General features: G+C 43.3%; 1 protein-coding gene across 1 annotated transcript in view; it reads left to right on the top strand.

Moving 5' to 3' along the window:
• Positions 1–15358, top strand: part of KNSTRN (kinetochore localized astrin (SPAG5) binding protein) — a 96383-nt gene that overhangs the window by 58775 nt on the left and 22250 nt on the right. Inside the window, exon 8 of the mRNA XM_069208586.1 lies at positions 5199–5273. Within this exon, the coding sequence (XP_069064687.1) occupies positions 5199–5273 (75 nt within the window). The remainder of the gene's footprint in view (positions 1–5198; positions 5274–15358) is intronic.

The following is a 15358-nucleotide window of genomic DNA, read 5'->3' as shown; positions in this document are numbered from 1 at the left end:
CAGAGGATCTGTATCTTATGTTTGCCAGACTCATGACCCCCCCCCAAGATGTGTCGCAACTGCAAGAGCCTTTACAGGCACACTTTGAGGAAGAAAGGAAAGATTTCCCTCTGTGGCTAAGTGGAGCACTGCAAACGTCAGGATTTCCTCACTAGCAGACTTTTGAAGGGCGAGGAGAGACTGCACCCACTACCGGTACTCCTAAATCGTCTAAGTCATGCTCTGAGGACTCCCGCAGAGGGAGATCCAAGAAAGAAACATCTAGAGGAAGACAACGCTCCCGTTCGACATCGAGGAAAAGGTACTGCACCGGCTTGCTCACTGTCAACAGCTGGTTCAATGTCAAACATTTACGATGTCGAGGCAGTAGAACACTGTCAACATCGAGGGGGACTTCAATGTTGAGACACCATGCTTTGTTGAGAACTTTGATGTCAAGATGACTCCACATCAACCAACTGCCCTGACCAAGACAGCGGAGTGGCTTTCATGGGTGAAACCGCACAAACTCCTTTTGGAGTCTGTTCTGGAGTAGTCTAGGGGTTTTTCACCATCCAGGCCTACCTCCCCAGTGACCATTCCAGATTTGTCAACACCACCTCAAGTTCCATCTGAATCTACTCTACCTCCACAGCGTTGTCCTCATCCTTTGCTGCCTCCACTTGCTCCTCAACCAGTGATTCCAACGGCACCCCCATTGCGAATTTCGCCAGTCTCTCTGCCACCACAACCTTCTGAGCCAGTGACACATACACCAAGACTCCCTAGATCTTGCTCCTATCACACCAGATCTCACACCTATAGATGTAGGTAAAGCCACAATCGAGATCCGCTGGGCTACATTGTTTAAGATCTCCCAGACACACTCGTATTCAAGGCAGAGAAGATACTCTGCATCTGTAACCAAATCCTCCAAATCTCCTCGTTCATCATCTTCAGGATTGTATTCACCTGTCTTAAGATTTTTCTCCATCAAGAATATTGCCAATGGATGAGCTCAATACCTTCCAGGAAGTATTTATCAGGGGAGCTAACAAATTGAATATCGATTTTACTGACTACCACAATGTCCACTTCAGTAATCTTTGAGACACTTCATCAAAAGTGACAGCTAGACCACTAATCCCTTTGGTTCCAAGCCTTTTTGAACCAGCGATGGAACTTTTCCTTACTCTGAGTGCGCTACCATGTCTTCAAAGAAAATACAAACCACCAGATCAAGATATAGCCTTTTTTTGCACAGATCCAGTTAGCTACTGTGCAAATGTGCTCCATGTGAAAGAGCAAAATGCAGTCACTCAAAATGGAGGTAGTTAACCAGTCGCTTAAGAAGGCTGACCCAGTTCCCCTTGCTATATGCTATAGTGGATAGAAGAGAAATGTGAATGACACAACAGATGAATGGATGAAGCAAGGTGGCTGAAGCCCCTTTTTTTTTAAGTATATTGTGCATAGTTTAGTTAACACCAGACATACAAATGGATAGAGCCAAATTTACAAGTGTAAATTACTACAGACAGGAAAACAGGAGGGAGTCCAGCACCACACACACGATCAGCCACTCATACTGCAACATCTTCCCATAGAAATTAATGGAACTTGTCACTTAAAAAATACCCAAAGCAAATCATTTTAAATTACACCATTTAAAATGTAATGTATTTTTATTTTTTATCCAAACCGTGCATATTTAATCATGAAATGATGTAATTTGTTGTTTTTAAAATTAAAAAGAGGCTTCATTTAATTATAATTAGATACATGTATTCTTTTACTTTAGTTGGGAATGTATTTTTTAATTCGAACTTCAGAAAGTTTTTATTTAATTGTACACATTTAAATATAATTCTAAAATGTTAGGCGTAGCATTTTACTGTTTCTTATACATTTAAAATAAATGTATAAGGTTATTTTATATTAATATTCAACATAAAATATGTTTAGTAAGTTTAAGAAATATTTCTAATGTCCCCTATACTTTGCCTTGGTGAACTCTTCACCCCAACTGGGTAGTCTCTACATGGTGAAGTATAGAGAAAAGTAAACAAGTTTATCGAACTCAAATAGTAAATATTATCTAATCTTTTTTTATATATTTTAAATGTTGAACACCATAAAAACTTTACAACATTATAAACTTAATTTTGAATTCAGTGTTTTATATCACTAAAATAAACGAAAACTTTTTTCTTAAGTTTGAATTAAAATATACATTCTCACCTAAAGTAAAACAATTACCATTTTGTATTATGTAATAATAATTACTAAAAGTGATGTATTCACTGTCATTCTAGTTTAATAAAATTTATAGCATTAACTTTTACTAAACAATATTTTATAAGTTGGAAAAAAAGGTTGTTAATCCTTTATCATTAAATAATGTTTTATTTTGGGATTTTTTAACATTAAATTATATTTTTAACTATTTAAAATACTTTAATATTATTTCCTACAGGGTTTTATTTTAATTCCCGACCATGATTATTTTGCTGTACAGTGGTTGGCCATGTGTGGTGCTTGAATATCTCTAGCTCTGAGCTGGTGTAATTTACTATTGTTTTGGGTCCTTGTTTGGCTGTAGTAACTTTAGAAGTACAGTTTGTGAATCGGAATGGGCTTTCTCTTTTTTGGGTGAGCGAATGTCCCTCCTTAACCCCATCCCCAATTCTCCCCGAACCTCGTGTTACACCTCCTTAAACACTTCTTATTTAGTTGTCAATAGTAGACATATAGTTTACACATATTTTTAAAAGTAGCCAACACTAAAGACATTTTTGGGAAATACAAACCAAATCAGAGAAAGAAAATGGGACAATGAAGGTTAAGGATTGCTACAACTCCAGCTAAATTGGAGAATCATATAAAAATGCAAATCCTGAACCAAAACGGTCTGAGGGGCAAAAGCTTTCTGATAAGGAATTAACCCCTCTTCTTTCATTTGGCAATTTTAATTTATAAAGGTTTTCTAGTTTGGGTTTTCTTTTCCCCATAAGCCTTTTGATATTATACCTCTTTCCTTAAAGAATGATTGTGTTGTATTAAGAGGGAACATCAAAACAAAGTATAGATTTATCAGCGAAATACTCATTTTACAGAGTTTGATCTGCCCCACTAAAAGATCAAATGTGACACCTTTTGCCTTAGTAGGCAAGGTCATGAATATGAATGTAGAGAAAGAGGGCTTGCTTTGGCCTTATAGGGCCACAGTGGCCAGTAGTGAGGCATGTGAAATATCATGCGAGGGTCATGAGTGAAGGATGGTCTGTCAGGAGCAGCAGTAATGGGTATATAAGTGCAGTCGGACCAAGCGGCTATGCCTACATTACAAGCAAAAGGTGGCACATTTTGTTATTGCCTCTTAGTAATTACACCCCTAAGAAACTGAAGGGAATAGTTCAATATAGGGAACATGGGAGGCCTCAGCCCATATTACAGTAAGGGTGCACTGTCACAATTTGTACCATGGCACACCCTGGGAAGAGCTCATTAGTGAAATATGGAGAGGAGGCTTTGCTCAGCCTTTCACTGTGCAGGAAGCACCTACCTGCACTCCAAAACCGTGACTGGGGTGGCAGGGAGGGTTTAATCAAATGATTAACTACATCTGCCTGCAAGAGGATGTTTAGGGTGGCCATAGGGCACTCTTTGCCCCTTCCAGATGGCCGCTTTCAGGGGGCACTCGAGAGTGCACCACCTTTTGTGGCGCACAGTCTGTGCGCTGCCTGAAGGGCTCTTCACTCGCTTCCATCTTATGGCATGGGCACAGAAGCAGTGTTTACAGCAGTTGCAAAGGACCGTGCACCATGCAAATGACGGAACTCACCTTTGGGATAGCGCTGGCTCTACATGTGGGCCGGTGCTGTCCCTATTACAGAAGGGGGCATGTAAAGCATCTGCGGCCCTTTTGTAATACCAGGGTGCAATGGAAGTGTGGAAAGCAGGCACACACACTTGTTGCTCCCCCCCCCCGGGTGCTTTCTGTAATACAGTCCCTAGTGGACTGGGTGCTAATCTGCTACCATTATTGTGAAAAAAACAAGCTGCACAGTTGATGACACTATGGACATAAACGTACAAGGGCCCATTGAAGACTATGTGGACCATGTAACTCCCTGACAGGATGTGTTGGTCTTGATTTATTACAGGCTAAAAGAATGTCCACATTGATATGTGAACTGCAACTACCTCTTGTGATCAAATATATTTTCTCATTCTCCTAATATCAAAAACAGTTAAATGTTTGGGTTGGCACAGCGCTGCTGCTTTCTTGAGCCCAAGGTGTCATGCAAAAATAGAGGGACAATTGTGTCAAATCACTCTAAGCAGCATTATTCAGAGAATGGGGGAACGTTTCATAAGTGCCCTAAGTGGGAGGGGTATGCCCCGACGTGGGTCCCATGCTCACTGCGCCACTGCATTCAAACTAACCTGGCTGATAAAGGGGGTACCCTGAAACCGGTCCTAGGATGCTTGTTTCCAGTCCAGGGAGGACCTGGCTTGGCAGTTTCGGCTGGACTGTTCCCCTGGAGAACAGGGTCAAGACTGATTTGCATATGCCTGGGTCCAAATTGGGTTGGCATTGTGAGCAAAAGAAAGGTGGATTAAGCCCAGATCTGTGACTGGGGGTGTGTTTGAAAAGTTTCAGCACTCTGTCCATCATCCTTTTGCGTTTGTAAAGTTAGTACTCCCAGCAAGGTCATGCGGGAGAGTGAGGATTGGTGGTTTTCATATTGCTAATTATTAAAATATTAACAATGCTGAAAGTTGCCAATTTTTGCCAAAACGGTTTGCCTTGTGATTACTAAAATTCCAAATGAAATTTTTATTTCCCTGATGAAACCTGCATTGTGCCCGGTTAAATGCTTTCTATTTCAGGGAATGGGTAGCTGCATCATTGGAAAATTGAATCTACTTTCGTTCAAAAAGCCCTCTGCAAAGAATATGCCTTCAGCGTCGTATTACTCAAAAAATTCCCCATTAGCTCAATAAGTAATTTGTCACCTGCATCTTTGTTGCTGGAAAACACTTTAATGAAAATGTTTCTTGGTGGCATGGACAGTAAAGTAGTGTTTGGGGCAATTTATTGTGTATGCGAGTATCGGTGGGATAGTGATCTTTGAACATGGAAATAAACATGCAGAATTCTGTTACTAACCATAATCCAGCGTACAATTCACTGTACCCCTTTTCCTTGACAGCTGGTCACGGAACACTTAATGGAAGAGTTGAAGAATTTCAGTAATGTGGCGTCTGAACAAAGTGAGAGAATTCTGGTAAGAAAATCACTTTCCCTCCTTTTGCATTTCTTTTTTTAGGGTCGAGCCTGCCGGCGCATGCGCTTGCGTGCGAGCACGGTTGTTTTCAGAAAAAGGGCTTGTAGGCCGCCTGTTGCTTTTCATTGGTTGGATTCAGTTTGTCTCTTTTTGCAGTCGCCCAGATACTCGCTCCCTCCTCCTCCACTTCTTGTTATTTTCCCTGCACCTCCCCCTGCTGTCCGTAATTGGTTTTGTTACCTTTGTTAGCGCTTAAGTGCAAAAGTCGTTGTTTTGGCTTTTTTTCCCCCCCACCTTCGGGTTGAACGCGGTATAGTCGGCAGTCTCATATTTCAACAAAGCAACGGAGATTTCCCCCAAAAGATCTTTAGTTTACGGCTGGATTCTAATTATGGCTTTAACGTTGAGCGGATCCATATTTCATGAATGAAAACGTGGATTTCAACACGCTAGGCGTTCAGAATCTTCCCGATGGCCGCAGTCTCCAAATAAAACGGGTTCAGGTATTCTCCGAGAACACAATACGTTCCTAATCATTCACAGGTAGCGCCATGCTATTGTCTGGAGACGTTGAACTCCGTGCCAGTGTTTATAGTGTCTTGAAGTACAGCCACTTATGCATGCATATATCTCTAGTAGGAAAGCCATGTCATACAAGCCTCAGCCTCTTGTTATTCATGCGCTGTAATGACAAACACTGCAATTATCCATGTCAGCAATACTTCTGGTTTTTTTCTACCGCAGCGTGATGGTAGGGTTGGTGGTCCCTGCGGGAATTCAAACCCATGACTTTCAAGTTAAACTTGCAGATATATATATACCGTTTTGTATTTTTTTTGTTGTTTTTTTTCGGAAGGGGAAGACTGATTTTTGGGTGAATTATTTGGCTTTGGGCACACTGAAAACCAAATGGCTCTAGGCACTTGGTAAGAGTTGTTTAATGGGTTTTTTCTGTACTGTTTAGTAATGCTAGCACCATCTTGTGGCCCAGTAGCAGTTCCCAGGCAGAAGACAACTCTTCCTGAAAACACCATCACAAGAGCTGCCACTAGTTACTCCAGTGCGGGCCCCGTCTCATTAAAGATGGCAAGCGCTAAATGAGCACAAGGTGGGTCTGATGTTCCTTCGAGATTCAGTGCTACCATTGTATTATGTTACAATACCCACTTTGGTTGGATTCTCCCTCTCAGTAATCTGGCAGTGGACGAATTCTTTACTTTAGGGTTGGGGCAAACTCATTGTAGCCCCAGATTGCATTCTGCCGTGGTACAATGAGATAACAGCTTTGATTTATTCCAAAGAGGGATCTGGTGAGTGCAGAAGGTTAGGGTTTAAGTTTCTTGGGAATACAGTGTTCTGGGGTCGCTAGCAAGGGTGCTCTAACTGAGGTGCAGTTGAGGCCTCACATCTCTGCCGCAAACGGGTACAGTTGCACTAATTATACTTGCAGCCCCCGCCCCTCTATACCATGTGCCCTAACTTCTTGAATGTGAAGATGTTTGTGAAACCTATCTGTCGTAAATATAAAAAAACATGCCCTCAGCTGTGCTGACATATTTGAAGAAAGGGAATAGCAACATACATTGCCACAGTGAGACTGCTGGGGGCAGGGGAACAAGGAAAAATACAGCATTCATACATTGCATCTTGCAGCCAGGAGTTGCCTCAGAGCGGTTTTGGTGGTGTAGAGCAGTGGTTCCCAACCTGTGGTCCGCGGACCCCCCAGGGGTCCGTGACACATTCCCAGGGGGTCCGCAGGCCTGGGTTTAGGCCTCTGTACAGGAATATGTGCATGCTTTTATATTTGAGACTTCATTTGTGTAGTTTTAAAAGCACTGCACAGTTCCCTGTTCAACTGTCAGCTTTCAGGCAATTATAAAAGCGTCAAGATAACTCTGGTGATTAATGTATCTGCTGGAGAGAGATAGTTTTATCTAGTAGCAGTTTTGACTCATCTAAAGTAGCACAGATGGTGAATATGGTAGCTGCAGTGAACGTGTATAATGCAAGGAAAAGTGTTTTATGTGCATATTACAGTGGGTTGCTGCTTTTGTCACAGAGATTCTTTTGTTACTGTGCAGCTCATAAGTTAGAACCCTAATTTAGCACAGTGCTATGAACTGCCATCATAGATGCAAACTGCATTGCACAAATTGGAAAGTTTAACCCCCCACACCCCCTGTCTTTCATTAGCCTTATGCTGCTAAAAAAAAAGGTTTGCTTGCGTAGAAATACATTCTTATTATTAAAGTCAGCTCTACCACTGTGTTATGTTCGGAATCATGTGCTTCTCCAGACCAAGCACTCTTAAAAGATTCCTACCAGTGTGGATGACATGTGAATCCTACATCTTGTAGTCCCCTGTAAAGTGCTCCAAGACCCTACAGTGGTATGAGAGGTGCTATAAAACAAATGAATTACATGTGACAGAGAGGCTATGGAGATATGAGAGGCCCTTATGATTTTATTTCCTTTCCCCACCACATATTTATGTGAAAAAGCTTTTTCAGACCTCTTACCTAAAAAATAAAAACAGAAATTGCTTGGGAAATGTAGAATCCAGCCTGAAGCGGCAGCTTTTCTAAATAAAACCAAACATTGAAAAGTTAGTCGCCAAGATGCAGCGCCATCCTTCCCATTACAAAATATTTGATTTTTGAATATTTTTTTAAATATAAAATAATTATATCTTTAGTAATTCGAGTATTTGTTTGGTGGATACTTGTTGGTGTATTTATTGTGAATTGCTGTTTTAATGTTTGAAATTTCAATTATACAAATTGCTTGGGGGGTCCCCAACTTACATTAGTGTTTCAGTGGGGGTCCTCAGGAATCGAAATGTTGGGAACCACTGGTGTAGAGCGAGGGCAGTATTTGTAGGAGTTAATTTAGGCGAATGGTGATGCACTAATATGTTGGTAATGCTCCAAGTGGCCATTACGTGTATGCAGAATGTGATTCTGTTTAGGACAGAAAAGGGCTCTCACATGGCACTAGATAGCACATGCCCCTGCATTGTGTTCCCCATAGTGAGCACACGGTTCGACAGTGGGTGGGCATGGAGAATTCCCTTGTAACGTGAGCTGTGACCAACCGTGGGGCTCTGGGGTCTAGAGGGGTATACTATGTGCTGCTTCTTTTTAGGGTCGGGCCTGCTAAAGCGAGCTCAAGCGCACGTGGTCGCTTGCGGGGCATTATCGCTTTCAGTAAAGGACTGGTCAAACGTCACTTCTGTTTTTCTCTAGACCAGGGACCAAGCACAGATTATTTCAGCTTAATCAGTGCCTGTCTGCTGCTCCAGGCGCGATTGAGGTACTATTTCTTTCTCACACTTTCAAGCCCCCCACCCTGACCCCTTGCCACACACACAGTCTGGTACTACCACCCTCCTCCCCCCACACCTCCCTCCTTCTATTTTCCCGACACCTCTCCGCCTGCTGTCCATAATCGTTTTGATTTTATTGCCACTGTCCGTGCACAAGTGCAAAGGTAAAGTTTGTTGGCTTTTTGTTTTTGCCTTCGGGTTAAATGTGGTACAGTCAATATTCTCACATTAACAAAAAGCCAAGGCGATTGGATCATAAAGAACCTTAGCTTATTGCTTCATGCTAATTATGACTTTAACTTTGAGGTAATCCATATTTCAAGAATGAAAACTCACTACACTGTATACATGGTTATGACGTTAAGAATTAGGCATGCACATTCACTTTCTCAGAGAAGAAAAAATATATATTTGTAATCCATTGCATATGTTTGGTGGCAGGTCCTTTTTTTTTTTTTTTTTTAAACCGGTTTCAACTGGTCAATGCATTTTACTTTGAAAACTTTAGTGAAATATCTTTCATACAGTACTCAGAGCTGAGCAAAAAAATATGCTTAGACGTCGTAAGTGATATAACATCCTATTGTTTAATCATCTTCTGTGTAAGCATAACCCGGAAGTGCTCTCTTTGTTCACTTTTTAGTTTAGTAAACTTCACATTCAATTGGTTCTTGTAGAAAAGAACATTGGGAGTGGGGGTTGGGGGTGAAAGGCTTGCAGCATACATAACAATGTAGTGTTTAACAGGGTCAAAACAAAGATAGTGTAATTTTCTTCACAACTACTTAGTTCGTGAGGCTTCTGTGGGGACCCAGTGAGCTGTCATTACCTGGGTTTTTACTGAATCTGCTGTGCAGCTGCTTTGTATACACTATTGTGCTACACTCTCAACCAGGAAAATTGAGTAGTAGCCATGGCTTGCCCAATTATGTGATTCTGCTGCTCCATTTTCCACATTAAAAAGGATTTGCTACAATTGTCACATAATCAACCATCTGCATATGCAGATATTTTTACAAAAAAGCTCTGATGGATATAAAGTTACTAAAAGCGCTACTGCATGTTTGCCTTCGCAGTAGAGCGCTATTTGCAAAGGTTAACTGGTCACTTTTCAGTTGCTGATTGCTTCATGTAGGTGCTAAACGGATACTAAAGAGATGAAGCCTTACATTAGCAAAGTCGCTCGGATATGGGAGACCTATTGGCTTTGCCATTGATTGTTTATGTTGGGTGTTTTGATTAGGCCTTTCGCTGTGGTGCTTCAGAGCACCAGGTGGAACACGGGGAAAAATATGAATAGAGCCAATTTGTAAGCTTGTTGAAAAGTCAACGTAAACGTATACCATGCTTTTCGCATGACCACATTGTCTTCTTGGTGCACCTTATGTCTTGTTTCAGAAATCTGGGAAAAGACACCCTTTCTTTGCTTCTAAAACCACCTTGTGGCCAAGGAACAGGTACAACCAAGGGGACAGACGGGCAGCTGAAGATTAGGCCTCGCTTGTGTACGAGACGTATGAACTTAAATTCGGTACATAATATAATTGTACATAGCAAGTGTGTTCTTTCAGCTTGGGATTTTGGATGAGGTGTAATAGTGTAATAACTGTAGAAAGTCCTATGTACCAGTCTGCATATTTTCTAAGTATATTTTGATTTATTTGTCAGAGTTCAGGTAGGAAAGTTGATTTTCTACCAGAATCGGGCACAACCTTACTGCTTAGCCTCCAATCAACTTTGGTCCTCCGGTCAGTCTGCTCACTTATGCCAAAGGAACAAAATGAATTTGAAAATTGCATGTTTACACAGAAAGATATCTTGAGATGTTTGTTACCAAACTGAATAACAATCATTTCATCGACCTCAGAAGGATGAAAGGGTAAGTTGATCTTTTGGGATTTAAAACTTTAGCCTCAAGGTCAAATACAGAGCCCTCCAGTGGCTGCATCAGTCCACTGTACCAACACTTTTCATCATACATTCCTGACACGCCCACTACCAGATACAATAGGCGGGCACCCTTTTCTGTTCCAGTTGTACCAATGGCTTTTGTAACCGCTATCCATAAAAGTCTCGGGTCTTTTCTCCTGGGAATGTGTGACTCAAGAATAGTTAGTCATTCTTTGTAACAAGTATTGCTGACGTCATTTGAAACGCAGCACCTGACTACTACTACAAGGTCACAGCCATTTGTAGACTATCTAACATGGCTTTACCTTTTAGAGTAGCAAGATCGAGCAGTTAAAGTTTACTTTTGGAGGGAATGGGCACACCGCTTTATTTCACCTAGCACATGTAACATTCACAATAAATATAAGGCTCGAACAGACTTGTTTTTTAATTTTTATTTAAATGAATTATTCATACTTTAAGCTAACACACACAACAACTTCAGGAGGTTCTGTGAAACACTGGTTGTTTTGGTTAGTTGTACTGCAAATAAATATGTTAATGTCTCTGTTGATTCTACATGTGGAATATAGCTCCAAGTGGGTAGCTTGAAGTACACCAAAGTGCAATATCGGGCTGTTTGCTCATAGATACCGTATTCTGTTCTTGGCAGGTCATTCATGTAGTTCTCTTGCAGGTGCTGCCCTTGAAGGAAGGAAGACCCTCAGCATTATTTGTATCACCAGTGGCTGCTCTCTTTTCAGCCTGATTTTTCAGACCATGTAGCCATATTTGAGAAACAAAGAAACACTGTGAGCAGCATTGACCAAGGCACATGATCCAACTTTATTGACTCCCATCTCCTGGGATCAGAGGATAGAGATATGGGATCTAGAACAGAGGGACATGATCCTTCATGTCCTCTTGTGCCTTTTGCAAATAAAAACTTGGCCCAAACGCAGTTACAGACACCGTATTCTCTGTGTTGTAATCACATGCAAGCTCCTCTACGTGTAGAGTTGCAGACGCAAAGGTGGTCATTACGAGTTTGCGGTTCCAGGACTGCCATGTTGGCGGGGACAGTCGAACCGCCAACAGGCTGGTGGAAAAGACCACCAAATTATGACCATGGCAGTTCTTCCAACAGAATACAGCCAAAGCACCGCAAGTGTGGTCAGGCCGGCATGGACGACGGTAGCCAACTGCAGGCCGGCCGAGATCATGTGTCCGACGGCCAGGTTACGAGATTGCACACCACCAAGGTTTCTGCAGCGATCGCACCACCACGGAAACCTGTGCCGAAACCAACTGCATAAAAGGAGACTCCTTCAGGAAGCCATACTCGTCTAGAGCCACCATGGAACCAGAACTACACGTCATCCTGCTGCTCCTGCTTGCCCAACGACTTCAGAACCAGCGACGATGACAGCAACCAAGAGTACACAGACTTACCTGTCACTGTTTTAAATTGTCAAAGTACCTATGCACACACAACATACAACTCGAGAGCTGGTGGTGAGGGCGACACACACGTACGTAACCCCAAGCCGACACGCACACTCACTCACAGCCACATGCACACTCACAGCCACATGCACACCCGCACATACACGGTACACACCCTACTACCATCACACACACCAACTCCCAGATAACCGCACCATCACAGGTACACACACCACCACCACCAAACAATACTACTACACCACAATCGCTACATCATCAAAGCATTGTCAAGCACACACAAAAGACAGTACCCCTTGAAAAATCACTTACAACACCCAGTACCACCACCAGGGAACGAACACACACAATTACACAGCCACGACATACCCCGCGAACACACTTTAAAATGTATCTTGCATACCATCATCTACACACACTCACGCACACAGTCGAAGCACACAAAGGCACACAACACTGCAACAAACATATCAACATTACACCACACAATACCAACACAACATGCACATCACTGGGGGACAATTGCAATGCACACAGCCACAAATGCTGCCTTAAAGCGGGACAAATATATAACATAGAAACCAACAACAGGTTGGTCCCAATATATATTATAAGCATAAATAAATGAGCAATGTCCAAAGCCAGAGGGCAGTCCAACAAATGTGTGTGCAACATGCACATAAAGCACATGTTTGTGCCTCCTGACTGCCATGTAAGCTCCACAGGTAGGGGTATCAATGGGGCAGGCAGGCACCTCAGGGATTAGTGAGGGGGTGATATTTGACTTTGGATTGGGAGGGGGACCTTTGGATTTAGGTTTGGGAATGCAGGGCTTAGGTCAAGGTTTTGGCACCCCTGGGAGAGGTTGACTTCTTGGTGGGGGAGGGGCATAGGTACTAGTGGGGGGGCAGGGGAGGTCTTGGAGGTGGAAGGGCCAGACTTTGTGAGGGACACAGAACGTTTTGGGGGCATCATGGGGTGGGAGAGGAGAAGGGAAAACTCGGAGAGGAAAGCTTTCTTAATACAGCGGATGGTCATAGCGAAAGGGTTTGGGTGTGGAGGGAGTGGTTGTAAGAGGTGTAGTTGTGGATGTCTTTGGTACTTGTGTATGCAAGGTATGCTTGTGGGTGGGGGTGGGTGAGTGTGGCCGTTTGTGTTTTGGGAGGAGGGGTGGTGGAGTTGCTGCGAGATGCTGTGGGAGATGCTGTCTATTGGGGTGGTGACTGCAGATATGGTGGATGTGCTGCTAGTAGGCGTGGTTGTGGTATCTGCAGATGTGGTGACGGCTGAATGTCTGCTCTTGTGATGTCTGTGGGTAAGATGTGTAGTGGCTGGATCTGTGAATGTTGGCTTGGTGTCTGCAGGTGTGTCAGGTGTCGTGGCTGTGATGCTGTGGGTCATGGGGGTGTCGGGGCAGGTTGTGACTGTGTCGGTAGGTGGATGTTGCTTGTGTGCATGCCGGTGGTGTATCCTGTGGTGCTTGTTTGTCTGAGCTACCCTTGGATGTTGAGGTGGGTGGATGCTTGTCAGTCTGTGTGCTTTGGCTGGGATGGGGAAGAGGGGTTCAGGATTGGGTAGAGGAAGGTGGAGGGGGCACTGAAATCAAAGGGTAACTGGCTGCTGATAGTGTGGAGGCCAAAGCCTTGAAGGATCTCTGCAGGCCAGCTAGTGCACTGTGAATGCCCTCCAGGGATCATTACTCTGTTGCACTTGAGTTGCAAGTTCCTGGATGGCATTCACGATGGTCGACTGACCCACAGAGATGGACCTCAGGAGGTCAATAGCCTCCTCACTGAGGGCAGCCGGGGCAGAGATGCCTGCAGAAAAGGAGACACCCCTCTTGGGTGAGCGGGCACGGACAACCGGGTGGGAGCTGCAGGGAGGGCAGTGGTAGAAAGGGGTGTGGCGGACAAAGATGGTGCTGGGATGGCCTCAGATGGGTCTGCCACCGCCAGGGAGTGGCCAGTGGAGGAGGATTCCGAGGATGCTGTTGATCCTGTCCCCCCCCATGGCACTCCCCTTGCACTTCGGAACACTGGGTCCCTCGCTGTCGGTGGTCTCAGCACTCCGGGTCCCGTTGCAAGCAGCATCCCCACTCACCTGAGCCCGTCTCCTTTGCCTACCAATGCTGATGCACACAGAGAGAGGGCATCACATTCTTCTCATACACACATTACAACATGCACAACTGTAGGTATACATCTCCGGGCAGGGAAGTCGCAATTTTAAACCCTCACCAACCACTGACCTCATAAGCCAAGTATTTGAACACTACTTGACCATCCCATAACATCGCCTGTAACTCTAAGGCAGTATTCCCATCATGGCCTAGCTAAATCACATGTTTCATCACCATACAGCTCATCACTGTCCTCCATTCTATCAGTCTAAGGAAATGCAGTTGACAGATAGTACCATATCATTGCTACTTTGACTACATGCTTGCCTAGTCCATCACCAAAAGTAATTTCCCATGAAAGGAATGTAATTTCTCATAATATAGGACACAGCACCTAGCCTTCTAATCACATGCGTAGCTGGTCCTTCTGTACATACCTGACACAATGGCAACATACAATGATGAATACACATGTGGCAGTCACATTCAGTGGCAATTTCAATTTGATATTCCATGTCTGGAGAACAGCTATGTCAATACACGTACCAAATCTGACAGGATTTTTTGCAGGCAGTTACTATTCACAGACATTGCCAAACACATCATGACTCCATGTACTGCAACTGTGGGCTACCTAGCACACATGATACATCCACAATCATAGAGAGCATAGTTACAACAACATACCATAGAAATTCCACAATATTTTATGAGTGCTCGTAACATTCCACCTGACAGGCAGATTCAGTGCCACAATAGGACAACATATGTACACAAACTTCAGTTACAGCTGCCTGATGTGCTCCCCACGAGAAAAGTACTGACACAACACTTACCCCACTGAAAATCTATGTACACATGAATGGCACATACACAACTGCTATTTCATTGACAATATATCCCACAACAACAGGTGTATGTGAAATAGAAGTACAGCTAAACAATTAAATGTGGCTCAATAGAGGTGAGCCAAGACCAAATCCTGTCCAAACAGCACACATCAGCTAAAGTAAGTGCAGCAAATAAAAGCCCACTGTACATTATCAACCACCAAGTATCCTTTGAGACATGATGTAGGCAGGTTATGCCATATGTTGCACTTTTATAGGTATGGCATTAGCATATCTAATATGGACAAAGCCCATTGTATAAAGGTTAACCTGCCTAGCCACTTACCTCATCTACAACAAAGGCATTGGGACACAAGTTATATATGCATATGTCAATGTAATGCCAAGAAATGTAAAGGGTTAATATAAAACATGAGTTCCCCATTGTTGTATGTCC

The sequence above is a fragment of the Pleurodeles waltl genome, chromosome 9, assembly GCF_031143425.1.
Source record: "Pleurodeles waltl isolate 20211129_DDA chromosome 9, aPleWal1.hap1.20221129, whole genome shotgun sequence".
Taxonomy (NCBI): domain Eukaryota; kingdom Metazoa; phylum Chordata; class Amphibia; order Caudata; family Salamandridae; genus Pleurodeles; species Pleurodeles waltl.
Note: the sequence above shows the minus strand (reverse complement) of the source record. Positions and strands in the feature narration are given on the sequence as shown.